The sequence below is a fragment of the Malus sylvestris genome, chromosome 13, assembly GCF_916048215.2.
Source record: "Malus sylvestris chromosome 13, drMalSylv7.2, whole genome shotgun sequence".
NCBI classification, from domain to species: domain Eukaryota; kingdom Viridiplantae; phylum Streptophyta; class Magnoliopsida; order Rosales; family Rosaceae; genus Malus; species Malus sylvestris.
The window spans coordinates 11,193,060-11,206,546 of record NC_062272.1 but is presented as its reverse complement, the minus strand read 5'-3'; the positions used below and the strand labels follow the sequence as shown (position 1 = coordinate 11,206,546).

The window sequence follows — 13,487 nt, the reverse complement described above, 5'->3', positions numbered from 1 at the left end:
TCTTTTTCATATTTTTTTTTTATCATTTTCCTCAACTTTTAAAAGTTAGTCTACAGGAGCTTTTGGTTTAAATACCAAATTTAAAATAATTTAACTTGAAATATTATATTTCTAGTTTAGGTATAAAGTCAAATAATTTGCTAGTTAAAACGACAATAATGCTCAACCTTAACATCATTAAGGTGCATAAGCATGATTATTTTACATAACTAGATTATAAGATTATTTCCGATTGATTGATTGATTAGGAAAGTAAATTTACAAACTAAATCTTATGGAATATATTGCCGTTTATTCTTCATAGGCTTTTGGTTGGTTTTTTTTTTTTCATGATCCCATTGTTGTTCCTAACTCCGCCACTGACTTCAGTGCTGCACGCGGTTCATTTTCTAATGATGATGACAAACTAGATACGATAGTGTTGATGCAAAATTTGATTCAACTTTTAGGAAGGGAAAATTTAGCAATGTCGCTAAACTTACAATCTTCCTCTGACTTGCGCTTTGACTTTTAATTAGCTTTTGAGCCTTGTAATTAAATTACTCTACACTACAGAGAGTGAAAAGGTTTGAACTCAGAACACTTCGAACCAAGAGAAAGACACCCAAGCCCCAAGAAAAATCGAACTGAGGCATCTTTTAAAACATCCTTAACTGAATGGACGTAATAACCCTCAACTTAACTGAAAGTGGGCCTGTAGTTTTTCTAAGCCCATCTTTAGTTTAATTGGGCCATTTTGTGATGGACCTTTTCTTGTCTCTCTTATTTTGTCTGCATTTTAGGCCCATATATACCATCATCTTCCAAACGTGCTCATTAAAAGGAAAGGAAAATCAAAACTCGTTTTTCTCCCGCCAAGCAAACGAACTAGAGAAAATGAGAGAGAACCGAACACCGCTCAAGGACCAATCCCGACCTGCGAAGCTCGCGACTCCCGTTCCCAAGAAGAAGGTACGATTTCGAAACCCTAATAGTTTCCTCACCTCAACATTCGATTTCGATCGACATTTCTGATTCGCCGAGTTTCTCTCGCAGATTCCGAAGAAGAGCTTGAACACCGTCTTTTCTGCAGTTTCGGAAGACGAACCGGTGGATAATTTCAAGGTTTCAGTGGATTCTACTCCGATTTCTGAGAATTCCAAGATTTCAGTGGATTACACTCCGATTTCTGTGATTTCTGATGCAGATTTCAACGAGGTAAGCTTCAATTTCAGTCCCACTTTTTGAAAATTTTCGTTCTAAATTTCAGTCCGATTTTTTTTTTTTTATTTATCGGTTTTATTTCTCTTGATTTGTTATACGTTTTAGCTCAGGTCGATTGGATTTGAATCGATCTTAATGTTCCTGTTTGGTTACTGAGAAAATGTCCGAATGAAATGAAATATCTGAATATTTCTGTTGGTTTGAAATTGAATGTGTAATTGTGATTGTGAGGATTTTAATTGCATATTTTATCGTTCAGAGTCTGATGCTGGTGCCGGATCCAGCTCTGTTGATGCCATCAGAGACATTGCTTCCATCCAATGTCTCACTGTCTCCGGAGGCCAGTGTCAATATGGACGGGCTGGGCAATGTCTCTCTGAGTAGTGGTAAATCAAGCGAATTTGATGGCTCAAACTTTGGTTCTATGGAGGCCGACATTGTAACGAGATTTCTCAGGCAAGCGCAGACTCAGGTCTTGAATTCCGAGGTGGATACTAAATGTAAGAAGATTCTGGATGCGCTGGTTGACTTTGTCTTAGAGGAGCTCCATACTTCACCTGCAGAGAGGGACCGGGTTACTGAACTTCTGTCGACAAAAGTTTACATAACAATGGCGTGTTTCGTGCTCTGGATCATTGCATTGTCTGTCTGGGCCTTCAGCTCTGGACACCGAAGCACTTTTCATGGACCTCTGCCAACTTGAGCAGTAAGACCTCTTGTCTTGGGGCTTAGTGGTTTAGCTTTTATTCTTCCAATTTGAGCTGATTTAATACTCTTGTTCTTGGCATTGTGCTCATGGTTGTGGACATGCACAGTTCACAATGGATAGTTTTATCAATGTCTGAAATATTAGTTTTGTGTACACATATATATGCTCATGGCTTTAGTATGGATAGTTGTCCACTCCTATCCAATTCTAGTCACCAAACGAGCCCCAAATGTGATATTCTAGTATCCCCAATCCAATCTTAGTAATTTTTTTTTCCGTGACTATTAGTCTTTCAGCGTGCCAAACTTCATTATTTTGTGACTTGTCATTGGAGATCTACTCATTTTTACAAGGACATTCTTGAGCCCTTCTGTTGTACAATTCTTGTTTCTTTTCTTTTGGCCCACAGAAATAAGTTAACATGTCCAAATTTGTGTACCGGGTTGAGCCCAGATTTGGCCCATATGTACCCATGGTCCACATTTGTGCAATCTTATCAATGCATTGAAGAGGGCTTTGATGCCCTAATGTTAAGTTGTTTAGGTTAATGCAAGTAAAAGAACTCCTGATATGAGCTTCTGGTTTTCCTTGTCTGGAAAATCATTCTGAAAACTAGTTTGGGTACCGTACTTTTCATGACACATAACTAGGTTTGACACCGTACTTTTGACGACACATAACTAATTGATTTAAATTTAACCAAGTGAGTATGATCAAGGATTTTAGTTAAATGGTTCTGTGACTTCTGTCCGTCGTCTAGAAGTTATGGGTGCCCCAACTATGAAATTCCAATATACTAAACATTTGAATCATCTTCTGTAATTATTGGTAATGCCAAAACGGGTTGCTTGAGCCCCCCGGTTTATCCACCAACTAGTTTGCTTAATTTGTCATTCTGTTAGGATTGGGGTTTCATGGTGCTCATCATTTTGTCTGCTTAATTTGCTGTTTATCGTTTTGTTTGCTCTCTACCTGTATCGACATATTTGGAAAAAAAAAAAGAGGTGGAGTATGTGTTGATTGCTGATTTACTATAGCTGAATCTTAGCAATATGTTAGATAAAAAAAAATATATATATATATATATCCACTTGGTGAATCTGGTAGAACACATTCTTGAATGGTTGAAATCATCATTCATTAGCCAAGCTAGGTCTGTGATGACATAAGCAATGCGATCATACCATCTTAAAAAATCTGTTAAAACTAAACTATGATAGTAAGTTGAATTTCAATTGGAACAAGGGGAAGAAAAACCAGTCAAACCTTAGGGTCAAAGATTTGTTCTAATTTACAGCACTAAACAATCTTAGAGAATAGAATAATGGAGGGGAGGTGAATTTTTAGACGACAGCTATAAGTTGGTTTTTCAAAGCTTGTCATCCTTCTAGTTATTAATTATTTCCTTCTAGTTAAATCTTTTGTCTTTAATCCTCATAAATTGACGGCAGAGGCCTAATTGCTTTTATTTTAATGTAACAAGGATTCCGGAGAACAGATGAAGAACGGGATAAACTTCTACTGTGAGAGCAACTTGCTGGAGGGGACCAATCAAAGCGCACCGACGAAAGGTCCGCAGGTAAATGTCTTGTTTTTAAATCTTGAAAATAATTTTTAGTTTAGTGACGGTGAAAGAAGGAGAGAGCTAGCTCTACTTAAAATCAAAGATTCTGATTTGGGTATAATTCCCAAAGGAAGGAGAGTTTGTTGTTGTTTAAAGTAGTGATTAGCATAATTAGAGGGAAAAACACTAGTTGCCATGGATGAAGATTCTGTGTTGAAATCATTGGTTTGGTTATGTTCAATCTTCCCATAAACAAATTTATCTTAGTGCCAAAAACCTAGTTTAATCACATAGTAGGGCATATATAGGTGTCAAATTAACATATCACAAGTTTTCTTTTGTTTCCTTAGAATTTAGTTACATAATACTTATTGGAGAATAACTTATATGTAACGGGCTTCTACTTCTGTCTATCTGTATCTCTTATCATGTGATTAGTGACATTCTAGGAGATGCAGAAATAGTGGGAATAAATTCTTTAACGACATCTACTTCTCTCTTTGCATCTCACATCACGTGATAAGCCACATCTCGAGAGATGCAAAAAGAGAAGTTTTTGCCGACTAGGTTCATACAATATTTACTATAGAGATTAGAGATCTAAAAAGATAGATAGATAGATAGATATTTAGTGATAAGCTAGTGAGATATTTATAATCATACTTCACACCAAACCACCACAACCATTGGTCAGGATTCATTTCCGGAACCCTTGATTTGAACCCATATTATTCACCATCGCCTTCCAACCTTCAACATTCATTTGTACCCATCTTTAATTTTTTGGGTTTTGTCTTTTTCCATCCCCTCCCACTTTTTTGTGCCTCAATTGTTTGATTGTGTCTGTCACAGGGGAGGCAATCCCTCTGGTGCATCATAATGCCACCTTGTGGTTGGTTTTTTTAATCTTTCAAAAGCATATTTTAAGGTTTCTTAGTATACAATGCCCCTCAAAGGGTTGGGAGATAACACATGCCCACCATGATTTATGATGAGAATTAGGATTAGGTTCATGATTAACAAAACTTTAAGACATAAGCCAAACTAATCCCAAAACCATAAGTGATATGCGCTTCTGGACCTTCGTTTATCCCATTGTCAAGTTGTTAGCACTATCTGTCGTTAAAAAAAAATTGTTTATTTTTGGTTTTGGACCAAATAATTGTTGCTAGATTTGGCATTGGAATTATGTCTACGGTGGTGTTCCGCCGACTTGTGCCTGATGAAATGTTCCTTGGATAAGAATCATAGGGATAAATTAGGAAAATTCATTGTTTTTTTATTTTCAACATTTTTGCTATATTTTAATTTTAGAGTTTAAGATTTAATAGGATGAAATCAAAGTAGAGTCGAGAGAAATAGGATTGTCCAGTTGTGTTTTGGTGCTTGTATTGTGTCATTCATGAAATATGTTATGCATGCGTTAGAAGTTAACACAAGTTATGGTAAGGGAGGAAAATAAAATGGATTTAGATAGAGAAAGTTTGGAGTAAATGGTTGTTCAATTAGCTATTTTATTACCCTTATGTGACAACTTAGCTAGTTCCCATAGTTATGCTTAAATTTCACATTGCACTATGAAATTTACAACGCTTCTTTGGCCAAATGTTTTGTGTCTCAATTTGTCATTCAACATCAATTCCGTCAACAATTCCGTCAAAATCAAAGACGCAACTCTCTAATTTTATATTTTTTTTTCACTTGGGTGCCATGTTAGTGATTTTGATGGAGTTTTTAAGGGAATTGATGGTAAGAGGTAAACTGAGATATCAAACATCGATCAGGAAAGCAATGCTATTATAATTTTCGGTGAGCAATGTGTAATTTGACCAGCTCTACAACAGTTCTATGGGTTATGGAAGCCAACAAAAAACAAAAGAGGGTTTTCTCTTACTTTAAGAATATAAAACGATAATTATGTCGCAAATTGCGATTATGGTATGAAAAATATCTTGTTTTCTTAACAAAATAAAAACATTAATAAAAGGAAGAAGCCCTGTCGGAAGGAAATGCGGAGGTGGAGTTGGAGCATAACTGCCCACACCTCAGAGGAGGAAAACTCCAAAACCATTAACAAATACAAAAGAAAATGCCAAAAGGGGGATTTTCTTAAAAATGAAATATTCAATTAACTTTCTGATACTTCGTGTTTTTTCGTAATACTTTATAATATTAATACAAAAATTAATATTAAATTATAAAATGCAAATAATTCATAAATAATTTCGTTTTAGACTCCCTTAGCATTTCTCGGTACAAATACAAAGGCCTGGGAGGGATACCAAAAGTGCCAGAGAAAGCAACCCACATTGCACATGGATTTCCCCTTTGTTTATCATTTCTTTTCTGGATCACCACCATTCAGAAAATCATTGCAGGGAATGAAAACAAAACATTTTATGTGGGACCCCCCCCCCCGACCTGGTCAATTAGTGGAAGCCAACACCACCACCACCCAGCCAATAAAATTGTTACATTTATATGCCCCCTTAATCTTAATCTTCAATCTTCAATCCTTAATCTATACTTTCATCATGTGTATCATTAATTTTTTGGATGGCGTTTGTTGGGTTAAGTTTCCTCTTCAATCAAATTCTAAATTATTTTATTTGGTGGCCTTCCTTTTCATTGGCAAGTGTTACTTGTCACTAAATCAAACTTTGTTTTTTCTCTTAATTCTTTTTTGAATTTTTGGTATTACTTCTCACTTTTTCTTGAATTTAAATGTTCCTTGGGTTTTGGATTTTGTGTGTTGGCTTAGTTTAGCTACTAATTAGGAAGATAATTAATTAATTAAATTATTCAAGTTAGCATAGTTGTGTGACTTGTATTCTTCTAGTTTAGATGTTAAATTTAGGTAAAGGGCTTGATCACAAAAGGGACAATGGCAAAACTTTGTTTGTCAAAGGGAGGTCATTTAGGTATGCCATACAACTTTCAGTAAATTTTAGGGCATGTTTATAGCCTAATAGGTTTAAAGGAACAAAATTGGACCTAAGCAAAGAAGGGGCAAGGTTGATAGCAATGCATAACAAGATCAAATTTGTTGGTTTATGATAAACTTACTGTACTCAACTTAAAACTAATTGATACTAATTTTTTACAGTTTTTGAGTTCTTTTGTTTCCATCTTAGTTAGCTTGTCATTTATGATTGATTTGGAACTAAACGTGTGGTTTAATCAAACTTAGCAGCATAAAACCACATGTAGACAAATTAAGATAAAGATACGCACTTTTATGTATAAGAGAAATTTCGTTGCGTTTGAATACAAAATTCAAACATTTGTCATGTCTTTTATTATTAACTTAAACTATTTATCTAGTCATATTTCTTTTCACATGTAGAGAAGTAAAATTAAGTAATTACACAATCCTATTTCACCATTAGTCTATTACCCATATGGTATTGAGGAAACAGTTCGTTAAAAAAAATTCATAAGAATACTTTAGTTAGTTAGACTTTATATAATGCAAGAAAATGAATTTTGAAGGGAAAGGTTATAAGAACGCTTTATCGTATTTCGCAAGTGATCGATTATTCTGATAAATAAGATTATTCTGTTTAATTCACTGCTTACCGAGTTTAAACCGGCGCCCCTCCTTAATGGTAGATTAGAGTATATATCGGTAGTGAAAATGGTATTCGGAAAAAGAAAAAGGAAGAATAAATCTAAGAAACGACACTTCCCAACAATAACTAGTCAGTGCGTTTAAAGAAATGACGCGTGCTATCTTTTGATTCCTTTATAAGCCTCCTCCCACCGTTCCTCCTCTTCTTAATAGTCCCCACCCTCTCTCTCTCTCTCCCTCTCCCTACTCTCTCCATCCCTTCACCCCCGCCCCCCAACTCCCCACCCCCAACCACCTCCGTTCCGTTCTCCTCTCTCTATCTCTCTCTCTCTCTCATTCCTCTATTGGATTAACAGAAAACCGAAATCCTCTGTCAAATACCATTCCAATTCCAATTCCAATTCCAATTCCTCCGTTTGATTCCGAATCCTCAACCCCCCAATTAAGGGGAGAATCAAAATCCATGGCGTCGACTCTGATTTCGAATCCCGTAGCCACCTCCGAACGAGCCCGGGATCCTTCTAGAAGGAAAAAGAAGAAGAAAATCCAATCCAAACAAGACCACCTCCACCACCAAGAACCCGCCAACAGCCACACCAAGTGGAAGTCCGAGGCACAGCAGCACCTCTACTCCTCCAAGCTCCTCCACGCCCTCAACCAAGTCTCCATTAACCCCGCACCCGACTCCTCCGCCCCCGCCGCCAACTCCTCCGCTTCCACTTGTACTCCGCCACGCGGCCGAGCCGTTCGCGAGACCGCCGACAGAGTACTCGCCGTCGCAGCTAAGGGTAAGACCCGCTGGAGCCGCGCCATTCTCACCAGCCGCCTTAAAATCAAGTTCCGCCAGCATAAACGGCAGAGATCCGCCGCTGCGTCGGGGACCCGGTCGACCCGGCCCAGGAAGACCAAGTTCAGTGTTCAGCGGCTGAAAGGGAAGGGCTTGCCGGCCGTGCAGAAGAAAGTACGGGTTCTGGGCCGTTTGGTTCCCGGTTGCCGGAAACAGCCGTTGCCGGTGATTCTAGAAGAAGCGACTGATTACATCGCGGCTCTGGAGATGCAGGTCCGAGCCATGAGCCGGCTCACTCAGCTGCTCTCCGGTTCAACTTCCGGCTCCACTTGATTGAACGGGGTTGGGATGTTGCCATGGGTTCCTCGATCAATGCTTTTTTTTTTTTTTTCCTCCTTTTTTTTTCTTTTTTGGATCTCAGTGCAAGTAATTGTCATTTATCCTGTTAAATACATGATGTCTAGCTCTTCTCTTTTTAATTTTCCAGTAATTCTATTTCCACCCACACCACTATGGAAAAAATGGAAGAAATCTTCAATTGAATAACCAAATTATTATTATTTTTATAGGTATTATTATTATTGGATAATTTAGGTAAGTGTGTTCGTTTGGAGATGTTTTAAAGAAAATATTTTTGGATTTCAAAAATATTTGAAGTGCATTTTAGAAGAAGCACTTAAGTTTCTTTCAGTATTCACTTGATTTTTTTTATTAAAGATTGATTTCAAAAATATTTTCATCAAAACTATTTTTTGTCGTTTAAAAAAATATTTTCAAATGAGCTCTAAAGTTTTGTGAAAATGATAATCTTAATCTTCAAATTGTACAAAATAACTTGCGCCTAATTCTGAACTAGAAAATAGAGCAAATATTGTGTTACTATCTTTTTATGGAAGGTATGGAGTATGACTAATTTTCTCTTAGTTCAGCGGTATGTATAAGAATTTGAGAATTCAATTCAAATTTAATTGGCAATTTGTGGAGAGAATCTTTTAAGCAATCTTAGTAAATACTATTTAGACGCACAAAAATGCATCCTCATATAGAAATTTTTTATATACATTGATAATGCCACTAGTATTATAAAGTATGTGAGCTATGATGTCTCGTTTGTGTCTTAAATACCATTATTCTCTCACAATGTAGCAACATGTGGATGGTTTGGGTGACGTGCGCATGTTATATCGTTGTGTTTGTCACATTTATCATCTATTTTTATATCATGTTATAATGTAATCATCTACTCGTTGTCAATTGGTTTTAGCTGAAAGCTGCAACAACATTTAGGTAGCAAGGATAGAACTCTATGGAGCTATTGGGTTAGTTTTGACATGACTGATCACTTGCAAGTTTGGGGACACACACATTGTAACCACTTAGAAATGACAAGACCTATTTGAATGTTGTGGAGAAGAAGGAAAGAGGGAAGGGGCAATTTAAACATGTTAGGAAAATGAATAATGGAATGGAATATCGTACGGGATTTTGGTCATATGCATATCTCAGTGGGCAAAATGCTTGCTATAGTAGGACCGTAGGGGGTAGATAAGTAAAAAGAAAGGAAAACTAATGAAAATGGCTTGAAAACTTTGAGTTTTAATGATAAGGACAAAATAAAGGGTAAAGTGAATAGTACCAGAATTGACTTTTTAGTGTAAAAATGTGGTTTTTCATTAAAGTGAACAGTACCGGATGCTTTTCGTTAAAGTTCCCTAAAAAGAATGGGGGTAGAAAGAAAGAAAGAAAAGCTGCCGAAAGTGTCAATACAAATAATATGAGAGAAGAAGAATTGAAGAATGACGGAATTTTTATGGTGTTTCAGAGTATTAAATATTCTGATTTTGTTTAACTAAAATCTAACAGTTTATTAGCATGCGATAATCCGGAGCAACATAGAATTACTGGGAAGGAGGTGATGGGTTCAATTACAACATATATGCATGTGCGTTTGTCGTCCCCACCGGACAAGAGCACACTAGTCCCGATTTGGGGGCGATTGCTGGTTCTATCTGTGCCCCCTTCTGTGCTCACCTGCCCCTCTTCACAGGGGTAACATATTTTGGTTAATACGTTTTTGGACAAAAACTCTCATTTTATTACGGGGTATGATTCTCTCCGCTCTAAATCACTTTGTCTTTCAATTCTTTTATATTTTTACGGTCACAGTTAAATAACGTCAACATTTGATGTTGATTTCTTTATACAAAAAGAAAAGAGAAGTGAGAGATGAAGAGATCGGATGGAAGAGAATCATACTTCTTTCATCACTCACTTTGCTAGCTAGTAGTGTCACCCTCAATCCTTCTCCACGTGTCCCTCCAGAGAGAGAGAGAGAGAGAGAGAGAGAGAGAGATGAAGGGTTCTTCAACACACACACGGGTGTTTGTGTTTCATCGCTATCAGTGGGATTGGATTAGGGTTTTTGATGATTGAATTGGAATGATTGGGCAGGATAACTAGCTCCCTTGTAATAATATAGTTCAAAAAGGACCACATGCACCACAACAGTTGCTCATACTGTCAATGTATGCATACGACTCACAGACTCAGGGGTTTGAAAACGAAAACGAAGCGTGTGAGAGAGAGAGAGAGAGAGAGAGGGAGAGAGAGAGAGAGAGAAGAGAAGAGAGCAGAGGAGAGAGAGCACATGGTGGCATTGATTTCATTTGGCATACAAACACCAGACTACACATGCAAGCCATGTGCATTATTTAATCCCCCTTCTCCTTATTAGTCCTTTTGAAGACAGTTGTTGACATGTCTTGGCTTTTGAACGTTGATAATACATCGGTAACCTTGTAAGTCAAAGCAAAACGAATATCGACATCTCTCGAAGGTGATAAATATCAAATTATGAATCGCTGTTAGGTTAAAGTATCGATAATATCAATTACATATTCATCTATCAAAAATATTTAAGCGCACTCGTAGCCTTATAAATATCAATTATGAATTGTTGTTAGGTTAAAGTGTTGACAATATCAATTACATATTCATCTACCAAAAAAGTACATTTAACTTGTAGCCTTGTATACTCAAAAGTTTTACACCACATATCTTCCAAAGAAACAATCTTATGTTAGGAACATACAATTTTTGTTTGTCAAATGATAGATTTGTTAGATTAGGAAGTCAACAGAGTTCAAACCTATGCCTCCAAAGAAACAATCTTATGTCAGGAATGTACAATTGGATGTACCTAGGAACCGAGTGTCGTTGCATGATTGGATGTTGAATTTGATCCAACGACTTAAAAGTAGTAAGAGATCTTATATTATATCTAAGACATTGGTTGTTTCACAATTGACCGTTGGCTTTTGATTTAATAGCTTAAAACTGATAATCGCGGGCCGTTAGATTTGATCTAATGGCTTCAAGGATGTCCACCTTCAATACATGTAGATACTGAAGAAAAATATTTGTAATTGCATTGGTCTTCTCTCCCTTTTTGGGGGCGCAAGTGCAAATTTCAATAATATCAGCCTATAAATCCATTAGCAATAATACGTAGCCCAATTACTCTCTCCACTTACTTAAATATATTCCACGAGTGGTATGATTTCATATTGATGATGAATAACCTTAAAATTATCATGGTGTTTATTGAGAGCTAAGGAAGCATTTGTAATCAGTCCGACATTCAACAGCAAATTGCCTTTATTGTTAAGTTTAAAGGTTTTCCTACCCACCACACCAATCTACTCATGCATTTGACAACATTTGGTTTCATATGATTATCACTAACATAATGTTTTGTATTCCTTGTGAGGTCATTGGTGTCTTACTAATTCAAGTGTTATAATATGATTGATATGAGGTTTATATATATATAATTTTTTTTTAATACAACGATATTTTTTTATACTAAAGGGGATGTGTAATTCGGCTAAGCCACAATGGGCAACCTAACACTATTAGAAAAAAAAAATAGCTTGCAAGGCGATATTTTGTGCGACGAAATTTTTTTCGTCACACAAGACATACTTGCGTGACGGAAAAACAAATTCGTCAGGCAAAACAGAAAGGATAGGACAAGAAAAAATTGTGCGACGAAAATATTTGTCTCTCAAGAATACTAAGCGCAACAACAAACCATCGTCGTCGCGTAAAGTTAGAAAGAAAACACAAGGTAAATTTTTTTGGCACGAAAAACTTGCGCGACGAAAAGGGGGCCTTTGCACGACCAATTATTCGTCACGCAAGTTCCTGTCAGTTTTGACTATTTACTGCATGTGAATCAGAGGAATCAATACAGCATTTAATACAGATGTTTTTGTGACAAAGCCTTCGTCGCTCAAAGATCCAAACTTTCCTATAAATATGCGCTTCTGCTGTCATTTTTCTTCACAATTTTGTTCTCCTTTCATGCTGGGTTGGCGGATAAAAACAAGGATGAGAGTGTGAGTGATGCCAACCTGCATGATTTGAGGGATCATTTTGAGTTTGAGCATGTGATTGCTGTGGCCATGGGGAATAATTCTCCCACTGTTAAGTGGCATTTTTAGGAAGATGTGCCTGGGAATGTGAAGAAGGTTGTGATGGATGAACTATTAGTAACTATATTGTTGATGGATCAATAATTATGTTTGTGAAATTTTTAGTTATATATTGGAATTAATTATTTGCATATATGTGTCACAGTGTAAGTTTACTCTTGATGATGATACGAACGAACAATCGATGAAGTTGATGGATGATGTGTTGGAGGGAGGTTACAATCGGTGGCGTTATGAAGTCTTGCGGAATGGACCAGGACCATCCAAATAGTAGTTTTAAATTTATGTTTTGTATAACAATATTTAAATTAAAGGTTTTTTTTTTAAATTTTTTTATAAGCTATGTATTTGGACCTAATTAGGTTTCAATTCTTGTTGGATTTTTTTATTGAGACCTAATGTAAGCATCTTATCCTCGGTTTATATGTGTTTTCAATCTTCAATGAATATCGTACTTATGCTAAACATAATTGTATGGATTAAGGCATTAATTATTTATAGAATAAATATTTAAAGTATTAATTATTTATAGAATAATATTTCAGGTATTAATTATTTATAGAAAAAATATTTAAGGTATTAAATATTTTCAGAATATTTGTTTGTAATTATAAAGTTTACGTAAACATAGATGTCTATGTTTATGTAAACTTTATAATTACAATTATTTCACTCGTCGCATAAGACAACTTTGCACGATGAAAACATTTGTTTGTCGCACAAAGCACAGTCAGACTGCGTTCAAACCTTCCCATTTATTGTGCATTTATGATGCATTTTGTGTGACGAACATGGAGATTTGTGCGACGAACCCTTTCGCCGTGCAAAGGTGTCCTAGTGCTATATAAACACAGTTTCAGAACCCTAGTTTTCAAAATATTTTTTTTTGTTTTGAAAAGAATGGCCGATTTTGGAGAAGGTTTTGGAAAAAAGAAACTTGTAGTGTGATCAGAGAGGTATCAATGAAAGCAAGTGCCGTACTTTGAAGGCAAAAATATGGCTGAGGCGTATGTCGAATTTTAGTATGACATTGGGAATTTGGTGCGGAGGGATTGTTTTGCCGAGTTTGAGTCTTCGAAAAAGCTCCCTAAGGAGTTGAAGAAGTCCATGCTTGGAGAGTTATCGGTAAGTTTGTGGTAAATAATGAACAATTATTT

The 13,487-nt window shown here is 36.3% G+C and overlaps 2 protein-coding genes across 3 annotated transcripts; both read left to right on the top strand.

Annotated features, from left to right (window-relative positions):
- Window positions 1-841: 841 nt before the first annotated feature.
- On the top strand, window positions 842-12,653 carry LOC126597234 (uncharacterized). 2 transcript variants are annotated; one of them, XR_007614179.1, is made up of 5 exons: window positions 842-951; window positions 1,036-1,197; window positions 1,463-1,909; window positions 3,396-3,491; window positions 12,476-12,653. XR_007614179.1 is itself a non-coding variant. In XM_050264019.1 (4 exons), the coding sequence occupies exons 1-3, from the start codon at window positions 877-879 to the stop codon at window positions 1,904-1,906; spliced, it is 681 nt and encodes a 226-aa protein (XP_050119976.1). In that variant the 5' UTR covers window positions 842-876; the 3' UTR covers window positions 1,907-1,909; window positions 3,396-3,735. The 2 variants fall into 2 exon arrangements, 1 of the variants encoding a protein (XP_050119976.1); XM_050264019.1 differs by lacking the exon at window positions 12,476-12,653 and having other exon boundaries at window positions 3,396-3,735.
- Window positions 7,301-8,313, top strand: LOC126597235 (transcription factor bHLH147-like). The gene has a single exon (XM_050264020.1). It carries the CDS (start codon window positions 7,511-7,513, stop codon window positions 8,165-8,167), a length of 657 nt encoding a protein of 218 aa, XP_050119977.1. The 5' UTR covers window positions 7,301-7,510; the 3' UTR covers window positions 8,168-8,313.
- Window positions 12,654-13,487: the final 834 nt, after the last annotated feature.

Bases quoted from the DNA above. Each gene is read 5' to 3' on its own strand.
- LOC126597234 (XM_050264019.1), top strand. From the start codon at position 877: ATGAGAGAGAACCGAACACCGCTCAAGGACCAATCCCGACCTGCGAAG. The intron at 952-1,035 runs GTACGATTTCGA...TTTCTCTCGCAG, and splicing joins CTCCCGTTCCCAAGAAGAAG to ATTCCGAAGAAGAGCTTGAA. The intron at 1,198-1,462 runs GTAAGCTTCAAT...TTTATCGTTCAG, and splicing joins CTGATGCAGATTTCAACGAG to AGTCTGATGCTGGTGCCGGA.
- LOC126597235 (XM_050264020.1), top strand. From the start codon at position 7,511: ATGGCGTCGACTCTGATTTCGAATCCCGTAGCCACCTCCGAACGAGCC.